We start from the raw sequence: 22910 nt of genomic DNA on the forward strand, positions 1-22910 counted from the left end.
AGGATGGGCAAACTGCAGAGAATCCAAGGACTACTAGAAAATAAGACAGAAGCAGAAAAAGTGCACTAAAAGGGAAGGGAAAACAGCAGCTCCTTAAGACCCTGGGGATTCCTATTGCCTGGTGTCCAAACAACTCACCTATCAATCACAGCTCTGATTTTACTCATTGACTAAAACACGAACAGCTAGCAGCAGCCAGGGTGGCTCATTTCACAGAAATCACCTAGAAGGGTACCTTCACATTTTGCTTCATAGCTTTCTTTCTAAAATGGCTAGAAACTTCCTTTCTTTTTAAATGAAAGCTCAGAATCTGGGGGCCAGACTAAGGGTGTCAATGGAGACTTTCTCAGGTGCCATGGCATCTGCAAGTGCCAGGATGTAAACCCCTGGCCTAGGTGGTTATTTCTTTAATGATTAGCAGGTGAACTTATTGCTTTATTGAATGATGACATAAGGAGCATTTTGGTGAACAGAACAGCCAAAAAATCATCACAAAATAATAGTGGGGGAGGGAGCCATTAGAGCCAACTTTGAACTACTGCATGGCTGGATTGCATCATTAAGTTGGGCATTACTCCTTTAATAGGTAAAGAAGTAGAGGAGTTCTAATATGACACGTGAGAAGGATCTTGGAATTGTCGTTGATCACAGGCTGAATATGAGCCAACAGTGTGATGTGGCTGCAAAAAAGACAAATGCTATATTAGACTGCATTAACAGAAGTATAGTTTCCAAATCACGTGAAGTATTAGTTCCCCTCTATTCAGCACTGGTTAGGCCTCATCTTGAATACTGCGTCCAGTTCTGGTCTCCGCATTTCAAGAAGGATGCAGACAAACTGGAATGGGTTCAGAGGAGGGCAACAAGGATGATCAGGGGACTGGAAACAAAGTCCTATGAGGAGAGACTGAAAGAACTGGGCATGTTTAGACTGCAGAAGAGAAGACTGAGGGGAGACATGATAGCACTCTTCAAGTACATGAAAGGTTGTCACAGAGGAGGGCCAGGATCTCTTCTCAATCGTCCCAGAGTGCAGGACATGGAATAATGGGCTCAAGTTGCAGGAAGCCAGATTTCGACTGAACATCAGGAAAAACTTCCTAACCATTAGAGCCATACAACAATGGAATCAATTATCTAGAGAGGTAGTGGGTCTCCGACACTGGAGGCATTCAAGAGGCAGCTGGACAGCCATCTGTCGGGAATGCTTTGATTTGGATTCCTGCATTGCGCAGGGGGTTGGCCTTGATGGCCTTATAGGCCCCCTCCAACTCTACTATTCTATAATCTTTCCCCAGCACTGTCATTGGCCAAATGCCTCTCATTTTTGTGATGATTAGCAGAGCTAGTGTCAATATAGCCATCTGTCCTTTTTCTCTCCTGCTGATTCTTGCTTCCTTGCCTTGGAATCTACCCCAAGATATTAAAGCACAGAAAAATTCCATAAATCAATAAATAAATCCTATTTCCTTTTCCCTTCCCTTAGTGCTTATGAAGCCATCCAAAGGCTGATGTACAATGGCTGTGTTTTATGGGAAGTTCTCAGTGCAAATCTCACTTCTGCCATGACTCACTTAAGTAAGCCGCTACCCTGGTAAGTAGTAGGATAACACAGGTGTGAAACCTCTGGCCCATGGGCCAATCTTTACCCTGGCTCTCAATGCTGGAGATGAATATATTTAGGGCCCACCCTATTTTTGTAACTGTAATTTATTTTAAACTGTTTTAAATGTATGTTAAATTGTTGTGACCCGCCCTGAGAGCTTAGGGTAAAGGGCAAGTAATTAATAACAACAACAGTACTGGGATTTAAAGGTTTTGAGTAGGATTTACTATTTTTGGGATGGGATGTAGCGTGTGGCCACATTCATGTCGCAACAGCAGAACTGGATTTTATAACCAAAGAAGTGTCAAAATGAAAAAAAATTAAATGTAATTAATTTGTTATCCTGACTTTGAAAATTATCAGAACTGTCAAAAATTTAAGAGCTATTATTATGCATGGGTAACAAGGCACAACAAACATTCTTCATTAAACGCAACGAAAACTAGGCACATCACTGAAACAGTCACATTTTGCTTCCCTGTTTACCCGTGTGCAGCTTCCTTTCTTGCCTTTGTTTCCTCTCTTTGAAATGTTAAGATTGTAAGCTCCTCAGGGAGCCTCTTGTGCACACAGATGGAGTTATGTAATCAGAATCTTACCCTTAAAGACTCTGGTAGCCCAGCGTGCTTGCAGCTCTGAGGTGGGCATGATTGACCCAAGGGGCTGGATGAGGCCAATAACAGCCAGTGTTGGCTTCTCCAGATGAGGAGGGAAGACATGTTTATACAGTGGGACACGATTGTCTTCCACCTTGATCACCGATTGGTCCAGAAAGGGGAACACAACACTGTAGCCTGTTGCAAAGATGACAATATCCACATTCTCCTCTACAGTCCCATCTTCAAAAATGGCAGAGGTCTCAGTGAATTCCTTGACAAGTGGTTTCACTATCACAGCACCACAGAGGATACGGCTTGGCAAGTCATCATTGAACACTGGCTCTTTCATCAGGAACCTGGAAGGCAAAAGAGAGTGAAGAAACTTGCATTGCTCATAGACTGGAAGGAATAATAATGTTCTCAAAATGTTGATACAAGTGGCACACTTTTTTCCTGACTTAAAGTCAGGAGGACTTCTTACCCTTATGCCCCAAAGATTTACTTTTAGAATGTATATGAGTACAGATCACTTGCCCTCAAAGGAGCCCATTCTCTCTGTATTTCTGTGCTCAAAACGTTACTCTCCTGATTGGAAGGTGGCTACCGCACAGCACTGATCGATGCAGAGACACAACAGACAACAACCTCAGAGGATGGGGTTTCTTCTGGGTTGCACACCCTTGCACATATTCCAGTCTAAACACAGAGGCTTGCATGCCTTGTTAAAATTGAGATGAATGGAAGCATAACTGTGATATAATTTATATCTATGTAACTTCAACTATAAGCTGCTTTCTGGCTTAAGCAAAAATACTATTTCAGTTGTTTGTTTGTTTGGAGGGGTGGGTAGGATTCAGCATGGTCCAAAGGTCTGTTCTTGGATACCTTCGAAGTTAAAGAAGTGAGCTTTAAGAACATTTGTTGGTCTTATCTTGTGATGGTTTGCAATAACTGTAGTAACAAACACAAGTCAGATCAGCCCCCCCCCTTCTGAAGCAAATTGTCCCACTATATACCTGTTTTGAGGCACCAGGCCATAGTTTTCATGGTTAAACCACTGGTTCATTTTCTGTTCTGTCATCCATCGCAAAAGGAACCAAGGGACAGAATTTCGGATCAGGTTGCTGAAGCGAGTATGAAAGATAGTGTCCCAAGGATAGCCATTGTCATACACTCGGCTCATCACCCAGGTGCCTCCCCTCGTGCTGAGGATCACCTGCAGGGCAACAGGAGGAGCAGATTACAAGCCTCCAGAACAGTCTCTTTTGAAGCCTCCCTTTCCCCCTGTACAGCTTCCCTTTGCTTAAGCCGACATATACAAACATTTTGCAAACAAGGTATGAGGGGAGTAGTTTTCAAAATCTTAGAAAAATCAAACATACTTTTTCTTTATTTTTTAACATCCAGCCTTAAAAAAAAAACCACCCCTGGTTATACACTCACACCTGTCCTGTCTTTCTGTGAACCAATTTTCACTTACCATTCACACATATATTTTTGTTGTATAGTTCTCTGTTATGTTCTTATGGCAACTGTGCCCCTTTTGAAGTTATTCAAACTAAATTTCTGAGAACCATATTTGGAATTCTGAGTTGTGTGCCCAACATAATTTTGCGACTAAAGGCAGGGCAAATTTCTATAGGATAACAAATTTTGGGTTGAAGATTATCTGTCCTGCAAGATTGGCCCCACTGACTCTAACTGACATCTTTCAGACAAGATGGAAAAGAGCATTAAACAACAAGTTACAGAACCTTGGATTCACTCCTAGCACTCTACTAGCTCTGGGATATACCAAGGCTAAACCTACTATCTAATTACAGAATCATCTAAGTATAGCTGCTATACACCCTGATTTCAGGGATAAAGGAAGGGCATTTGTGCCTGTAAGTTACAGTACTTGGTAAATCTGATTATCCCTAAATTCAGAAAAGCATTTATGTTAGCTAGATTCAATATTTTGTCATCTGCACATCTAGAAGGAAGATTTAGGAGGGTTCTTTATCGAGTGATTATGCCCTTGTGAGGTAGGGGAAGTTGGACATTTTTTATATTGTTCCTTTTATCGTGACATCCAATTCAGCTTTATCACCCCAATTTTACAGAAATTTCCTGGCATATCTGATGAATTCTACTTATTGTATCTTTTCCCCAGGTTACAGTTAAAGTGGTCAGTTTCTGTGTAGCTGCCATTGCCTACCACAGTTGATAAAATAATACCTTAGTATTTGAGCAAGGTTTTAATATTGGGGTCTGAACATTTTTATACTATAGTATTGTATTTTATACTGTTTTTGGTTTGTATTTTACATATGCTAGTCTTGCATTCATTCTTTCCCACTATTCTTCTTCATCCTCCTCTCTTTACTGCCACTCCTACTTGAGGAATCACAACGGTGCTGCTGTACCCCACCTTGATTGGATCCATCTATTTTGTTTTACAGTTAGTGCTTATCAAGAAGATTCCTAGAATGGATTTGAATTTTTACAACATCCCTCTCCCCAGACAACCCCATCACTCTTTACCTTTTTTGCTTTCCGACAAATCTCCACAGCAATGTCAGCAGCTGAATTCCCCATTCCAATTATCACAACACTCTTCCCTTCAAACCCTTCAGGGCTTTTGTAATTTCGGCTATGGAGATAGCTTCCCTTGAACTGTTCAAAACCTGCCATGAAGCAAATAGCAGTACAGCACTTGCAGAAAGACTTGTAGTTGCAAAAAACAATTTGAGGGTATGCCAGATTCCAGATCTAGATTTCAATGCGTTCAGATGCAGGATATTCTTCGCTTGGCTCAACTGCAGGGTAACAATGCTATTCACTCAAACCCATCTTCTCATTAGAATACGAAACTGGTTAAGAATATAGCTTTAGCCATGTGACCCCTTTTTGTGTTGTTATTCTAAGGCTAGTGTTAACATGCAGTACAGGAAAATAGCCATTTTAAATGTAAAAGTCACTGACTTTAAGTCAATATAGCTATGTAATCTGAATGATCTAGTGGGCCCATGTTTTTCAACTTCTCTGACAGATGTTAGATCCAAATGGCATCTTAAGGATAAAAAAATGAAACCAAGTCCTGATGGCTGCTTCTTCTAAGCAAAAGTAATTGGGTGGGGTGGGGGAGGTAATGGCGGCAGAAGGAGACAGTGCTTGACTCATTCTCTCTCAGCCAGCAGTTTGTGCCATATCTTGTCTCCAACTGATTCCCCTCTCTCTCCCCCCCAAAGGATTTCCAAATATGAGTTTGCTAAGATAAAATACAGTTGGAACTCTTGTTGGGAGTGGCAAAAAATCCTGATTTTGGAACAAATTAGGCAATGTTACATGATTTGTTTTCATCATATATTGCACAATTGGGAATTAAGGATAAGTTGCAAAATCTGTATTTTTAAATTATTTTTAGAGAGAGAGAGAGACTGAGGAAGTGCAATGGAGACATCCGTAAGGGCAAGGGGATGAGGCCATCCAATTAGTTTCCAGGCTCATTTTAAAGTGCTGGTTTTGATCTATAAAGCCTTATGTAGCTCAGGACCCAATACTGCAAGGACTACAACCCGGACCCTTCGCTCTTCATCTCAGGCCCTTCTCCATGTGCCCACTCTGAGGGAAGTGCAGAGGGTGGTAACACAAGAACGAGCCTTTTCAGTGTTGGCTTCCCATTTATGGAAAGCTGTCCACAGGGAGGTACACCTGGTGCCATCATTCTCTATTTTTCATTGGCAATTCTTGCCAACACTGCAGGAAATAGGATGGATGTCTTTTTAAGACAAGGTCTTCAATTCTGAGTTTCTTTCCCGGACATTTTTTCCCCCTTAATGTTATTTGTTATTTAGTTTACTTTTTGTAAATTGTATTGCTTTCATTGATGTATTTTTATACTTGTGTTTATTTTTCTTTGTAAGCCGCCTGGAGGGCCTTTGGCCGAAAGGTGGGGTATAAATAACAATAACAACAACAATAACAACAATAACAATAACAACAATAACAACAACAATAACAACAATAATAATAGGTGCCAGGCAAAAACTTCCTTTTTACCCAAGCTTTCGGCCCTTAATTTGAAGAGCTTTAAGTATCAATGGCTTCTTTTAATGTGGCAGGTCTTGCAAGACCTGTCTGTTTGTACTGACCTGTTTTAGATGGTGTTATGTTTGTTGTTTTAATGGGTTTGTTTGTTATAATTGGTTTTAAACCTTTTGTTGTAAATTGCTTTGGGTTGCTTTGCAAGAAAAGCGACTAAATAACAACAACAACAACCTGTCTGTGCCTGTGCCAAACAGGAGAGATCAGAATGCTCTTGATCTTATCATGTCCCCTGAAATGGTGCTGATCTGCTAAGCTGCCTTTGTGCTCCACCTCCAAAAGGTCAAGCAGTGGCTCTCCCCTTTTAAGGTATTTACATAGCTGAGGTGAGAAGAGTCTGTTGAATTTTGGCAGGGGCATCACTACTGGGGTGCGGAGGGTGCGGCCCACACCCGGGTGTCACCATGAGAGGGGTGACACTCAGAGTCGCCCCGCCCCACCCCGCTGCCCGGCAAGGCTGCTCCAACTCCTCGGAGGCAGACGGGCGGGTGAGACCGGGAGCAGAGTCGGCGGGGTGAGGGAGGCGTGCCGGTGTTCCCAGGCCTTCTCCGGCTGGGTGCCCCTCCGGCGTGTGCCCTCCCAGGGGCATGGACAGGGTGGCCAGCCTCAAGTGCATGCGTGCGCAAGCCCAGCCACTTCATCCATGACCCTGGGAGGGCGCGCACCAGAGGTCCGCACCCCCCCGCACTCCCGCTAGTGACGCCGCTGAATTTTGGCACCCCGGATGGTTGCCTCACTTGCCTCTTATGGTTCGTCCAGTGTGACCTTACCCCCTTTACCTGAATCCCAGCAGTCATATCAGATGATGTGTTTTCTAAAGGTTTTGAACAATGGAAATATGTTCAGGTTTTTCAACTATCTGTTAAACTGAAGATCCCTTCAGAAAAGCCATACCAGGAAAAGAGTCCAGTGGGGTATATGGTTCAATCTGGTGGCCTGTGCAGATCATGACAGTATCAAAGATGAATGACTCTTGCTTCCCATCTGTCTCTGTGACCACAGTCCATTGGCCAGTGGCAGAGTAATCTTGTCTTTTTTCTAATCTGATTACTATGGTCTGCCATGAAACAAGAAAAAGGATACTATTAGTTTGCAATCAGTGTTAAGAAGGATGCAGACAAACTGGAACAGGTTCAGAGGAGGGCAACAAGGATGATCAGAGGACTGGAAACCAAGCCCTATGAGAAGAGACTGAAAGAACTGGGCATGTTTAGCCTGGAGAAGAGAAGACTGAGGAGAGATATGATAGCACTCTTCAAGTACATGAAAAGTTGTCACATAGAGGAGGGCCGGGATGTCTTCTCAATTGTCCCAAAGTGCAGGACACAGAATAATGGGCTCAAGTTGCAGGAAGCCAGATTTCGACTGAACATCAGAAAAAACTTCCTAACTGTTAGAGCCATACGACAATGGAACCAATTACCTAGGAAGGTGGTGAGCTATCCAACAGGGGAGGCATTTAAGAAGCAGTTGGACAGCCACCTGTTAGATATGCCGTATCTTAGATTCCTACTTTAAGCAGGGGGTTGGACTTGATGGCCTTATAGGCCCCTTCCAACTCTGGTACTATGCTATTTCTCTGTGCTTCATGCTCCCCACTTCTCTGAATGGTAAGCAGTTCAAGGGGAAATTCTAAAGGGCTTCCTTGTGAAGAGAGGCATGTGGTGTTTTGTAATCTGATGTAGCATCCCTTGTCAGTGAGTGCATTTACATTACAAATTTATTCCACTTTAAGAGTTAGTACTTGATATATTTTATGCTTTCTCCATAAATCAAAATTTCCAATTGATCATCGGGAAAAGGAGCTACAAAGGGAAATTTCTCTATATGTTTGATTTTTCCTTTTTGGACTTGAAAGTCAATTTACTATGAGCTCAGTGTTGAGAAAACACTGGATAAAAATGGCAATGCAATAGCATTTAGCAACTTTGAAATTAGATAAGATCTATATCATTGGAAATGCTGGTAATGGCTGGTACTGTGCAAAAAACAGAGCAGACTTCTTCCACGCATAGTGGACATGCTACAGAGCTCAGGCATTTTGGAAAACAATTGTTCAAAGCAACATCACCTTCTACTAAAGCGAATGAATTCTCTTGTTTGTCATCTTAATTTTATACCAAATGTAGTCCCCAGAAAGAAACATGAAGTAGTATTAAATGAATTAGTAGTTGCCAGGCTGGTTTATGTCTGTAGTTGGAAGTGTAAGGCAATACCTTTGAAACAAGAATGGCTGGGGTAATTGTGGAATACTCTTTCATTAGTCAAAACCAATGGCATTCTATAGCTCTTTAAATGCATTTGCATGTGAATGAAATATGGAGCACAGTAGTCAGTTAGGCGTATAAAGAACTCTTTGTCACTGGCTTCTTATGACCAATTGGATCGGTTAAACACCATATAGTGGGTAATATTCTGCCTATTGTAAATGTGTCTTATCTTGAGGCACAATGCAATGCAAGGATGGAACTTCTCCAACCCAAAGCTGCAGACTCCAGCAGAATTCTTACACTCATTTACCTTAACCCTTATCTGAGCATATGAACCTGTGGAAGGAAAAACTTTCCAGGCAAATAGAGGCGCTCCAAAGAACAGAGTTTATTGATACAAAGACCAAAAGCGCTGATGGGGAGAGCAGGTGCAAACCAACTCTGAAGACCCACTAGACAATGCATCATTGTTATAAAGGCATTTTTACATCATACATCCAAACTTTTCATGTCCATGTCCAGCCCCCTTCCCATCAGCTGATATTTTTGCATAGATCTTGAACTGTTTGGATCCCCATATGATACATTTAGACCTTATTGCCACCCTGCTGACACTAAAGAATCCTAAAGGTCACCAAACATTTTTGTATCAATATTTCTTCATACTTTGCATTTCTTTATGCTATTTAGGCACTAATAACTGTTAGTCAGGCCTCACTGGAGACACAGCAATTGTCAGTCATTTCTTAAACTCTTATGCATAGCATAGCTTCTCAGCAATACAATCTTTATCAAAGGTCAGCTTTCAAAAGCAATATGAATCAAACTTTTTTTTCTACATTAGGTGCCCTATAGATCACACAACAAATTATCCATCAGAAATCTCCTTCCTCAAACCTGAACACTACAGAACACACCAAACAGCTGAACATCAGGAAAAAGGGGGGTCAGAGGGAGGGGGACAGGGAGGGGGACTGGGAGGGGTGGGTGGGGAGGCAATAAGGGACTGTACAATTTTATTGTAATATTGTGAAAACCCTAATAAACTATACATAAAAATGTATTTTATTTTACAGAAAGGTAAAATAAATCTTAATGTCTTTTATTGGGAGTTATAAAGTTATATGTTTTAACTTTTTTACATTTTGACACTTGTATCAAATCCAGTAGCAGAAGTAGTACAATGTTAGTCCTTCTTTCAATTAACTATTGGATTGTGGGGGGTGAAACTGGCTAGGAAATCTCTAAATCTCTAGGAATGCGCAGTATCATCAAACTACAATTCCCAGGATTCTTTGGAGAAAGTCATTAAACTGGTATAAAATGCATATATATTTGTAGCACGAATAGGTCTTCTGATGCAAGCTTACTTTTGTTAAGAGGCTTTGTATTTTTCCTTTTTTGAAATGACATCCCAGTATGGACAGCCAATACCTTGTCCAATGGGAGCGGTGCCACATTGTAAATCAACATACCTTGAATCTGATATACCTGAGCAGATCAAAGTGCTTCGCATACAGTCGCAAATATTCCAGGAACTTGGTGTTGTGCAGGAAGTTTGGAAAGCGGTCAGGCATTGGAAAGTCGCTGAAGCAGGACATCTCTTTCGAGGAATTGGTAACGACTGAATTGTAGATGCTTGCCCTGCTTTCCTCTACCTTTTCCTAGAGAACAAGAAGATCCCTGCTTGATCAGACCAAAGTTCCATTTAATCCAGCACCCTAATTTGAACAATTGTAAATCAGATGCCTCCAGGAAGCCCACAAGCAGAGCGTGAAGGCAACAGTGCCCCCCTTTTGTCTCTCAAGCAACTGTAGTCAGAGGGTACACTGCATCTGAGAATGAAGGTTCCATTGAGGCATTAATGTTAGTAGCCTTTGATAGGCCTCTCCCACATGAAGCTGCCTAATCCCCTTTAAATGCCATCTAAACTAGGTGCCATCACCACATTTCGTAGGTGCTGTCTCTGCTGCTTTCTTGGTGCCTACTGAAGACCTTCCTCTTTCAACAATCCTTTTAAGCAGATACCTTATCTCAGACGGCTTCTTTGTATTGCAACTGTTTTTTAAGTAGTTTTTCAAATGTTTTTAGTGCTTTATCATTTGTCTGCTGCCCTGGGCTCCCTTTGGAAGGGGGAAAATACATTTCAATATTATTATTATTATTATTATTATTATTATTATTATTAAGTAGTAATGTTGTGACAGCAAACTCTGTAAGTTTATTTCATGCTTATTTTGTCCTCTTGAATCAACATCTTGACTAAAAAGAGTCTTGCCACACTTTTAAGACTCTTGTGTGTTTGTATTTCAGCTATAATAGGTAATATGGCTACCTCTCTGGAATTTTGTCACCTTAAGGCTGTCATATAATGCCGATGAAACTTCTATTATGATTTTTTTTACCAGCAACATATTTTATCCACAGTCTCTTCCATACTTTCTTAACATGCTTTGTTAACATCTGTGTAAGGAAGAGTTCCATAAAACTCAAAAGCTACATCACTCACTGGTTTGAAACTTTCAAGGTGCAACTAGACGTGATGTGTGTAAATCCAGCATTAGAATCTCCTGCATTTTAAAAAATAATTAGTAGCAGCCATGGAGGCCTCCTGAATCCGACCAGGACCATGGAGCATTTAACCATTTCCTTGTACCTTTTCTTAATTAAAATTGTACTCAAACTTACCCTTTGTCCCACTGAGGAAAAGTGACAGGTTTCTCCCCTGAGGAGCAAACAGCTACGTCAGAAACTGATGCAGAGGGAAGGACTAACCCTCCCCCCAGTGTCTCAGTCCCAAACCAATTGCTTTCCTTCTTATCGTGCCATTATTTTCACAGGAGTTCTCCCCCCACAACATTTTTAAATTAAGGCAGCAGTCCAATGTAAAATGAAAAGGATTTTGTTAGTAACCACAGCTAAATCGTACCTCCTCCTCGGTAAAGTTAACTATGACATGTGCAAGACTATATTACTCTTATGGAGAAAACAGCAACTGTTATATTCAGGAATAATATGTTTCATTTAACCTACGTCTGGCTCATTCCTTGGTATGCAGAAAAAACCTCCCTGACCTGGAGCAGTGTATTTAAGGATCATGGGCAATAGTCATTGGCTAAAGATGCCCACAGTTTCCTTTTTTTTAAAAAAATCAATCATAAACTGTAAGCTTCTATTGCCCAGATAAAAAGATATGGCAGGTGTGAAAAACAAGAAGCCAAAATGTTAGAGGAGTCTTTCACATCATATGATCAGTTGTAAATACTGTAGCAGGAAGTTCCACAAGTTCCTCCATGATTCCACCAGTGTGCGGACTCAGACATTCACACAAGGTTGCTCTAAGTTTCTTGGTTTTTATAAAAGCAGGGATTTGCTTAACGCAAAACTCCTTTTCCTTTTGATCAATCACATCCTTCCAACTACACAGGTCAAGATACTATTGCACATCTCCAAAGTGAAATTGGATCTGGAAGTGTGCAACAACCCCGCACATGTGGTTAAGCCACCGGAAACAAAATGGAATCATGGAGAGTTTAGTGGGTGAAGAAAGAGGAGTACGTGAAAGCAAGGATCCACCCGCCCAGCAAAAAATGTCGAAGCAAAGCTTACACTGAATAACACTGTGAAGTGGAGACAGTTTTTCCTTCACTTTTTGCATTATCCCCAGATTGGTTTAATGCGGATTTAAAGGGAAAAACTGCGTCCTAGCTTCTCTTTGCCTGCAATGTCATGTGAACCATGCGAATTAAACAGGGATGCAAGTAGCACCAATCTCACGGTAAGTTGCCGTGTGAATGGGCCCCAAGAAACTTCTCTCCTTGCCACCCAATCCCTTGACATAAATAGGGCCCAGTCTGGTCCATGAAGAAACCACATTCCGCACAAACCCATGCCAGCCAAAAATGCTTTTGGGGTAAATTGCCACCACTCCTCTTGCTGAAATATATGCGCACGCGCGTGTGTGTGTGCGTGTACACGCGCATGCATTAGCATTGCCAGCTCTCCAGATTTTACATGGAGACTGGCTTTTGGGGGTCTTCCCTGGGCCTCCAGGGGATTCACCGCAGTCTCTAGGCAGGTGAGAGGTCATGGGGTCATCATGTGAGAGGTCGCGGCGGTAGCAGCAGCAGCAAGCAAGCAAGCCAAAGGTTAAGCAGGAGGGAGGCCTGTAAGCACCCAAATGCAGGGCACTGACAGAAAAATGTGGTGAGTGGGGGATAGGATGGAAAGTGCCTGGGGGAGTGAGGGGGGGGAGTAGCAAAGTGCTGGGGGGAGTAACATCCCTAGGGCCCCACCCCCTGACATCACCAGGGACCCACCCCTGAAATCTCTGAGTTTAGGATGCTTCTGACCTGGCAACCTTACTCTCCCTCTGTGTATGCCTATGAAAGCATGTGTACACATATGCACATGTGCATGCACACATCCACACATCACTAGGGCCCTGCCGCATTACATCACTAAGGAGCCGCCCCTGAAATCTCAGGATATGGGATGCTTCTGACCTGGATCTGTCAATTTTGGTTTTCTCATCTTCTCATGTAGTTGAATTTGTACAAAGAGAAACCATGCTGAGCCTCCTGCCTGCTCTTAGTGCATTAAAATATCATGCTATCTGTACTGCAGCTCTTTCCCCTCCGTTCCACTCTCCCTGACATGGGTTACACTTGCAGCACATTACAGGAACTCTAACAAACTTGACCAACTACCAGCTTCCCTTGAACTTTGTTTCTTACTTCAGCTTTTAGGAGTTTCCTGTTTTTATTATTTGTTGACCTGAACTGGCCTTGGGTGTGTCTTTTCAATGTTCATGTGCTAATTCTGCCAATCTTCAATAACCCTAAGCGACAGCATGTTAGATGACATAGTCAATACAGGAAGATTTCCTGAATGCCCCATCACTTCTTCTATGTGTTGTTTTAAATATAACGCCGTGGTTTGGATGTAATGCTCCACTACAGAGTAGCATTAGGGGAATAGGTTTTAGCATTAGCATTAGAGGAGTAAGTACTGAGCTTGAGCTTTTCCTTTTCCTCCTCCAGGATGCACCACAGGAGGAAGTGAAAAGCATCCACAATATAATTCAAGGAAATAAAATACAAATAACCAATCAGACAGAGAGAGCTCAAACAACATGCACAACAGATAACCCAATAAAGTGAGCCAGTAGTCAGACAACAGGTTGTGCTATTGCACACCCTCCCATCCACACACACACCTTTTCATAACTACCACTCGTATTCATTTTCAGACAAAAGAAGGTATCCTCTAGAAACTTGGTGGCTGCTGTCGCTTGTGTGGGCTGGCAGCCTGAGGGCTTGCCTGAGGAATGGCCATGATCAGCAAGGCTTGCAGATGTGGTGGGTGGCTTGCCTGAGTGAGCGGAGCAAATCAGTGGGCCCAGTGCAGCATCTCCTTGCATCTTTCGCTCCCTGTTCTTGGACTCCTCCTACCCTACTGCCAGAGCAGAACATGGACCAAAGGAGTGAGACAACCAGGTAGCCTTTTATTTGGCCCACTTACAATTGGGAGGGAGGCCAAGGCAGACCAGAAAACAATAGCTGGTGTGGGGTACAATAGTGATTTGAATTTATCCTGCTGACACATGTCCCCTCTTTTCATAACACCATTTGCAGGCTGCAAATCTCAAATGCCTGTTGCTGAGGCCCCAACGCCTATCTATAAAGCCATTATGTACGTTGGCAGGCACACGGAATAGAGCTTTTTTGGCAGTGGCCCACAGTTGTGGAATTTAATCCGAGATGAGATCAAGCAAGCCCCATCCTCAGTAGTTTTAAACAGGCCTTAACACTTTTGTCATGGCCTTCAGTGAACTCAGTTGAGTTGTAGAAATGGTATTCTGGTCTTCCTTTGTATTTTTAAGTTATGCTGGGCTATTTGTTATTTTGGTGCTGAGTTTTAGTAGTATTAAGTAGACATTTTAAATGGTTTGAAATGATATTTTATTGATTATGTTTTGATATTATTTTGTAATTCCACTTTGTAGAGAACGTGTCTGGGAAAGCAGAATATAAATCTTTAAATAAATAAAATAAATTATGTGTGATCTGGATCTTCCTGAATATTAGCTTCTGTTGCTTCCCTTCCTGATGGCAAAATGAACTAGGATTCCTTCTGAATTTTAAGCCAATCAGGGTTTGGCTATATTGTGATTTTGTTGATTATGCATGCTTGCTCACATGATCACATCTGCAGTCTTCATATTTTAGAAAAGTTAGATGTGTCAGCATTAATATACTTTCATAGAGATGTAACTACATCCTCAGCAATGTGCCATAATCAAAGCATACATTTCCCCAAGTCTATGCAATCAAGTGCACAGATATGTACAAATAAGCTGAGCTATCCTTAACAGAGTAAAAAAATATTCCAGGAGAAGCCATTTTGAACTGGTCTTTGATGTATGTAGACTCCATGGAACGCAGTAATTATCTAATTATTGCCTTAATATCCCATGGAAGTAAAGTAATGCTCAAGATTCTACAACAAAGGCTCTTACCATATATGGAGCGAGAAATGCCAGATGTCCAAGCTGGATTTAGAAAGGGAAGAGGCACCAGAGACCATATCGCAAACATACGATGGATAATGGAATGGAGCAAGGAATTTCAGAAGGAAATCACCCTGTGCTTTATAGATTACAGCAAAGCCTTTGACTGTGTAGATCATGAAAAACTATGGAATGCTTTAAAAGAAATGGGGATGCCACAGCATCTGATTGTCTGGATGTGCAACCTATACTCTGGACAAGAGGCTACTGTAAGGAGAGAATATGGAGAAACCGATTGGTTCCCCATCAGAAAGGGTGTGAGACAGGGGTGTATTTTATCACCCTATTTGTTTAATCTATATGCTGAAAGTGGGATTGGACCAAGATGGAGGTGTGAAAACTGGAGGGAGAAATATCAATAATTTAAGATATGCAGACGACATCATACTACTAGCAGAAACCAATAATGATCTGAAAGAAATGCTGATAAAGGTTGAAGAGGAAAGCACAAAAGCAGGACTGCAGCTGAACATCAAGAAGACTAAAGTAATGACAGCAGCAGATTTATGTAACTTCAAAGTTGACAATGAGGACATTGAACTTGTCAAGGATTATTACTACCTTGGCACAGTCATTAACCAAAATGAAGACAATAGTCAAGAAATCAGAAGAAGGCTAGGACTTGGGAGGGCAGTTATGAGAGAACTAGATCCTCAAATGCAAAGATGTATCACTGAACACTAAAGTCAGGATCATTCAGACCATGGTATTCCCAATCTCTATGTATGGATGTGAAAGTTGGACAGTGATAAAATCGGATAAGAGAAAAAATCAACTCCTTTGAAATGTGGTGCTGGAGGACAGCTTTACACATACCATGGACTGTGAGAAAGACAAATAATTGGGTGTTAGAACAAATTAAACCAGAGCTGTCACTAGAAGCTAAAATGATGAAACTGAGGTTGTCATACTTTGGACACATAATGAGAAGACAAGATTCACTAGAAAAGGCAATAATGCTGGGAAAAACAGAAGGGAGTAGAAAGAGAGGAAGACCAAAAAAGAGATGGATTGATTCCATAAAGGAAGCCACAGACCTGAACTTACAAGATCTGAACAGGGTGGTTTACAACAGATGCTACTGGAGGTTGCTGATTCATAGGGTCACCATAAATTTTAATCGACTTGAAGGCACACAACACACACACACAGCTGTAGTGTGCAAAAAATATCCATCCAAAAGAGAATCAAGTTCATTCAAAGTTGAAAGCTGTTTATGTACTATAAAGGAACCAAGCAGGGTGTTCTCAATGCTCTTAGGAGGCCATTATTCCAAAGAGTACAGTAGAGAGCAAATAATCCACACGAGTATAATCAAGTGATAACAGAACTTCCAGGTCTAGGAGGGAGATTGAAATAATTCATTCAGTTATGTACCATAAAAATGGAGGACATTTATTAAACCACCAGAACACTGTTTGGTTTGTGACTGATGAGAGATAAGACATTTTTTGGGCTTCCCGGAAGTGAGTGCTCAGCTGGTGGCCGTCTCTGAGAGATCTCTGTCTCAGAGGAAGCTTTTTTCAGATTAAAAACCAGTCAAGAGGAAACTTTGACTGGCTTAAATGTTCTCCAAGGCAAAGGTGAACCAAACTGATTATCCACAGGACTTCGTTGAGCTGTCGGCGGCTGGAATTGATCAGGAATTCCCTGAGATAAGAAGGCATACCGATCGGCTGAAGACGAAGTCAGGACTTCCAACAAGCTGTACTGAAAAAAAGCGAGACTTTTTCTTCTTCTTAAAAACGTTCTATAACCAGCGAGCCTCCTTCTGTCTAAATCTTATCATTTGGCTTAAATTACTACAGTAAAAGGGATTTGTTTACGAATCAGCAATTGAGAAACCTGGGTGAGTCATACTTTTTCTCGTTTAAATAAAATTAAGGAAGAAAGAAAATGTAAACAACTTATATTTTTTTTATGACAAAAAGCTGGCCTGAATTTGGAATTATAAAGATTAAAACGGATGAGAGGCAACTTGATTATTTGATGGAAATATATTTGGGACTATTTTTTTCCTTGGATTACTTCTTTTTGGGCGAATCTGCTGTTCGTGTATGTTACTAATTGCTTGGTGTTGTGAACCAGAATTGTTTTGCATTCCTGGACGTAGATAAGAACTGTGCTGGCCGGACCATAATAACAGGCCTGGAATGTTAACTCTTTTGTTGGTGGAGGAAAAAAAAAAAAGAAATAGACTGCCTCTAGGTTTGGGAACAGTGGTTAATATCAGAAATTAAAGGCTTTTTTTCAGAATGACAACCAGAAAAGCAGCTAAGGCTCAGGAGCAAAGAGGTTCAATTGATCCACAGGAAGGGGCTGTATCCCCAGATATGTTTCAAAAAATAATGGAAGGGATTAGTGATCTAAAATAAGAAATGAAAATGGAATTGAAAGATATAAAAGATTATATTAAAATACAAGTGGATGAGATTAAAGGGACAATTGGGCAAACAATAGAGGATGTAAAAAATACTAAAGAAAAGGTACAAATCTTGGAGAATAGAACAGATATATTAAATCTGGAATTAGAAAAAAATTTGGACTACATGGCTGTGATGGAAGTGAGAAATAAAGAACATTGTTTGAGATTCCGTGCAATCCCTGAGGAAACAGGTGAAGATATCAGAGATAAAATTGTTAATGCCTTAGTAAATTTTTTGGATTGGAATGAAGATCGGATGGAATTTGAAATAGATAAAGTTTATAGAATTAATTCCAGATATGCAACAATGAAAAAATTCCAAGAGATGTGCTTGTTCACTTTATAAAAAAGAGGACCAGAGATATGGTATTACAACAACACTTCAACAATACCTTTAAAATTGATGGCAAGGAAATACTGGTGATGAAGGAAATTCCTATTAGACTTTTACGTAAGAGAAAAGAATATGCTTTCTTTACAGAAAAACTTAAGCAATGCAAAATTCAATTTAGATGGGATGTTCCAGAAGGAGTGATTTTTACATTCAGACAACAAAAATATTGATTGAATACTGTTCAAAAAGCAAGGGATTTCTTGAGAAAAGCTTCAAAAGACATGGAAGAAGATAAACTCAAAGATATGGATATAATTCCTGGGAAACAAAGTCAACAGGAACATGCAGAGGAAGGAAAGGAAGATGATGGATTAAAGGGAGCATCAGGTACATTTTAAAATACACGCTTAAAGATGGATTACAAATATCTAACTTGGAATATAAATGGAGCCAACATGGCGCAGAAGAGAAAGAAAGTGTTTCATTATTTGAAAAAATTAAAATTGGATATAATTTGTTTACAAGAAACTCATATTAAGAAGAAAGATTCCAAATATTTGATTTGTAAAAATTTGGGCGAAGAATTTATTTCGGCTGGATTAAAAAAAAATGGTGTTGTTCTTTACATTAACCCACAATTGCTTCCTAAATTGATATTACTGGATGATAGTGGTAGATTTGTGGGAGTTGAAATTACTTTACAGGGTATAAAAATTTTGATAGTGGGTATTTATGCCCCCAATGAAGATAAAACAAGGTTTTACACAGGACTTATGGAAAAATTGTCAGAGTTTTCATATGATCATTGGTGTGTCATGGGTGATTAGAATGGGGTAATCTCACCAAAAATTGATAGACTTTCTGAAAAAAATATTAAAGAGACACAGGGTAAACTACTGAAGATTTGCTTTGAATTGATGGAAAATTTAGAATTGGTGGATACCTGGAGATATATAAATGATAACGCAAAGGAATTTACTTATTTTTCAGAAAGACATAGAACATTCTCAAGGATTGATGTGATTTGGATGTCTGGGAACCTGGTGAGGGACGTTTTTAGGATGGATGTATTACCAAAGACTTTTTCGGACCACAATCCTGTGATATTAACTTTCAAAAAAAAAATCTTGGATTTAGATGGAGACTATATGAATCCTTATTACAGAATGATAAAGTAGTACAAGAATGTAAGAAGAAATTGGAAGAGTTTTTTGAACATGATTTACATAAAGGAACAAATGAAAATATTGTCTGGGATACAAGTAGGGCATTTATGAGGGGATATTTTATTAAATGTAACTCTGAATTTAAAAAAAAGAAACAACAGAAAATGCAATTAATTTTGGAAGAAATAGAACAAAAAGAGGAAGAGTTGAAAAAGAATCCAACTAAAGTTTCTATTGTAAATCAGGTTGAAATGTTGCAGAATCAAGTATCAATGCTGACAGTTAGAGAAATGGAAAGGAAACTAAATTTTGCTAAACAAAGGTCTTTTGAATTTGCAAATAAACCGGGGAGGTGGTTGGCATATAAATTAAGAAAAGAACGTCAAAAAAATCTTGTTTTAAGGATACAAGAGGGAGATGAGATGCTGACAGATAGTGTAAAAATCAAAAAGGTTTTTCATCAATATTATTCAACATTGTACAAGTGTCAGGAAATCCCATCTGAAAAAATAGAGGAGTATATATCTAAACAGAATTTGCCTGGAATTGCGGATTTTCGGAGACAAGTTGTTAATGGTCCTATCATTTCGGGAGAGATATCTGAAGCTATGAGCAAAGTTAAATCGGGAAAGGCGCCAGGACCAGATGGGTTATCAGCAGTGTACTATAAATGTTTGGAGGAAGAACTCTTGTTACCTTTACAGTATACAATGAATTCTATTTTGCAAGAGGGGAAGATGCCGGATAGTTGGAAAAATGCTAACATTAATAACATTAATACCTAAGGAGGAGCAGGATTTAACTAAAACAAAAAATTATCAGCCGATATCTTTATTGAATAATGACTATAAAATTTTTGCAATGATTTTGGCAGAAAGAATGAAAATAGTGTTGCAGCAATTTATCCAGGAAGATCAATCGGGGTTTTTACCTAAAAGACAATTACGTGACAACGTCAGGAATGTTTTGAATGTGTTGGAATATTTGGAACAATGAAATGATAAACAAGCAGCTTTGATTTTCTTAGATGCTGAGAAAGCATTTGATAATTTGAATTGGAAATTTATGTTTCGGGTTTTGGAGCAAATGGATTTTGGAGACAATTTTATAAAATGGATTAGATCGATTTGTGCATCTCAGAAGGCTCAGATAATTGTTGATGGAGATTTGGCGGATTCATGTGAAATACAAAAGGGTACAAGACAGGGATGTCCATTATCTCCCCTTCTATTTATTCTGGTTTTAGAAGTGCTGCTTAGAGATATAAGGCAAGATAAAAGGATTTCGGGACTAAAGATAAAAAAAGAAGAATATAAACTGAGAGCATTTGCTGATGATTTGATAATTGTATTAGAAAACCCTTTGGAAGGAATTAATGCATTGATGGACAAATTAAAAGAATTTGGACCGTTAGCAGGATTCAAGATCAACAATCAAAAAACAAAGATGTTGGTGAAAAATTTATCTGTAAGGGAACAGAAAGAGTTAATGGACAAGACAGATTTTACAATAGAGAAAAAGTTGAAATATTTAGGTATTATTATGACAAATAAAAATTCAAAGTTGTTTCATAATAATTATGAAAAATTATGGACAGAGATTAAGAAAGATCTGCTAAAATGGGATAAACTACAATTGTCATTAATGGGTAGAGTATCTGTGATAAAAATGAATGTATTACCGAGAATGATGTTTTTGTTTCAAACAATACCTGTAATATCCTCTGACTTACCTTTTAAACAATGGCAAAAAGATATCTCTAAATTTGTATGGCAAGGAAAAAAACCAAGAGTTAAATTTAAATTACTACAAGACGCCAAAGAAAGAGGAGGTCTGGGATTACCAAATCTGAGACTTTATTTTGCTGCCTGTTGTTTAGTCTGGATAAAGGAATGGTTTATATTGAGGAATAAAAGACTATTGGATTTGGAGGGCCATAACCTAAAGTGGGGATGGCATGGATATCTATGGTATGACAAAGTAAAAGTAAATGTAGACTTTAATAATCACTTTATAAGACGTCCTCTGTTGAAAATATGGAATAGATATAAACCAAGGTTCTATTCGAAAATACCATTATGTGTCTCAAGTCAAGAAGCTTTTTACAGAAGAGAAATGGCTGGAAAAGAGAAATGGTTAACTTATCAAGAACTATTAGAAAATGTACATGGAGAATATATAATGAAAGAGAGAGAACAACTGATAAAGGAAGGATATAGTTCTCAATGGTTTGCCTATTTACAATTGTTAGAAAGATATAAAATGGACAAGAAAATGTATGGGTTTGAAATAAGTAAATCTGATTTTGAAATAGGTTTGTGTACAAATGATGAAAATACAATTGCGAAAATGTATAAACTCTTGCTGTAAATGGATATGGAAGAAGAACAAGTAAAAGAGTGTATGGTAAAGTGGGCAAAAAAAATTGGTTATAACATACAAATGGATCAATGGGAAAATATGTGGAAAAAAGGCTTGAGATTTACATTATGCTATAATCTTAAAGAAAATTTCTATAAAATGATGTATCGTTGGTACATGACTCCAGAAAAGTCAAAAATGTATAGTAATGTTTCTAATGTTTGTTGGAAATGTAAACAACAAGAAGGATCATTTTATCATATGTGGTGGTTGTGTAAAAAGGCAAAATCATTTTGGGCACAGATAGGTAGGATGATGCAAAAAATTCTAAAGATAAATATTCAGTCAAAACCAGAATTTTTTTTATTGGGTTTTATGGATAAACAAATAGAAAAGAAATATGGAAGAATAATATTATATATGATTATGGCAGCAAGATTATTATATGCACAAAAGTGGAAAATGGAATCAACACCAACAACGGAAGAATGGCTATTGAAATTAATGGACTTAGAGATGGATAAATTGACATGCTTACTTAGAGAAAAATCGACAGACACATTTCTTAAGGAATGGAAGCCTCTCTTAGACTTTTTGTTGAAAGATCAAAATAAAATGATGATATTGGGATTTGACGATTAACTAAGATAACCTATGGAGAAAAGTGATCCAGTATGTATATATTAAGGGACAGGTTTGATATATATTATATACTTATAGCTGATCTGCGACAAATCGGAAGTCAACTATTTTTTTTCTTTTGTTGTATTGTTGTTTTTGTTGTTTGACTTTGTTTTGTTTGTCTTTTGAAAAATTTGAATAAAAAAAATATAAAAAAAAAGAGAGATAAGACATTTTTTTTGCACAATTCAAGATGAAGGGTAGCTCTGTCATCATGCAACATACACTTTCTACCTCAGGCAGCAGATTTTGTGTACCATTTAGGGACAACAGAATGAAAGACAGGCAGATCTCACTGCTGGTGCACAATCTACTGAGAAGTTCTCCTCCTACAAACAGTGTTGTAATGCATGGGAGCTGCCCAAGAGCAGTGTGCGTGCGTGCGTGCGTGTCCATGTATGTAGATGTAGAGATGCCATTTAGATTTTTCCACTTCATGCATCAAAATTTATTAATCGATTGCTTTCTAAGATTCAGCTCAGGGTCAAGCTACAGAAGACATCAATGGCATGCAAATTATTTAATTATTAAAAAATGAATGATTGGATTTCACATAACTAAAGTCACACCTGGTTTGACCCTCAGTGACCAACATTGGATGTCTGGCAATGGATCCTGCCCTGCAATGTTACCTATGCCAGTGCCTATGCCCACAATTTCAGCTACATCCTTTCTGGATCATTGCAATACTGCCAGAAACCTGAGGACACATATTGGTGTTGATGGTGTAGGTAAGGGTAGATTGCCTGAGACAACTGATGCAGACTTTTAAAACTAGGATGTCCTCCCACATATTGGTGGCAACTTTGGTTGAAATGAGCAGGGCCACATCACACAACGATCAGAACTGGGGTATTTGTGGTTTGTA

At 39.3% G+C, this 22910-nt stretch overlaps 1 protein-coding gene across 3 annotated transcripts in view; it reads right to left on the bottom strand.

Moving 5' to 3' along the window:
• Positions 1–22910, bottom strand: part of LOC133364493 (dimethylaniline monooxygenase [N-oxide-forming] 2-like) — a 30777-nt gene that overhangs the window by 2747 nt on the left and 5120 nt on the right. For all 3 annotated transcript variants that reach the window (XM_061585201.1, XM_061585210.1, XM_061585193.1), the window contains 5 exons: positions 9980–10168; positions 7189–7351; positions 4732–4874; positions 3222–3421; positions 2206–2561 (listed from right to left, as the gene is read on the bottom strand). In XM_061585201.1, the coding sequence (XP_061441185.1) occupies positions 2206–2561; positions 3222–3421; positions 4732–4874; positions 7189–7351; positions 9980–10168 (1051 nt within the window). The remainder of the gene's footprint in view (positions 1–2205; positions 2562–3221; positions 3422–4731; positions 4875–7188; positions 7352–9979; positions 10169–22910) is intronic.

The sequence above is a fragment of the Rhineura floridana genome, chromosome 1 (assembly GCF_030035675.1).
Source record: "Rhineura floridana isolate rRhiFlo1 chromosome 1, rRhiFlo1.hap2, whole genome shotgun sequence".
NCBI classification, from domain to species: Eukaryota; Metazoa; Chordata; class Lepidosauria; order Squamata; family Rhineuridae; genus Rhineura; species Rhineura floridana.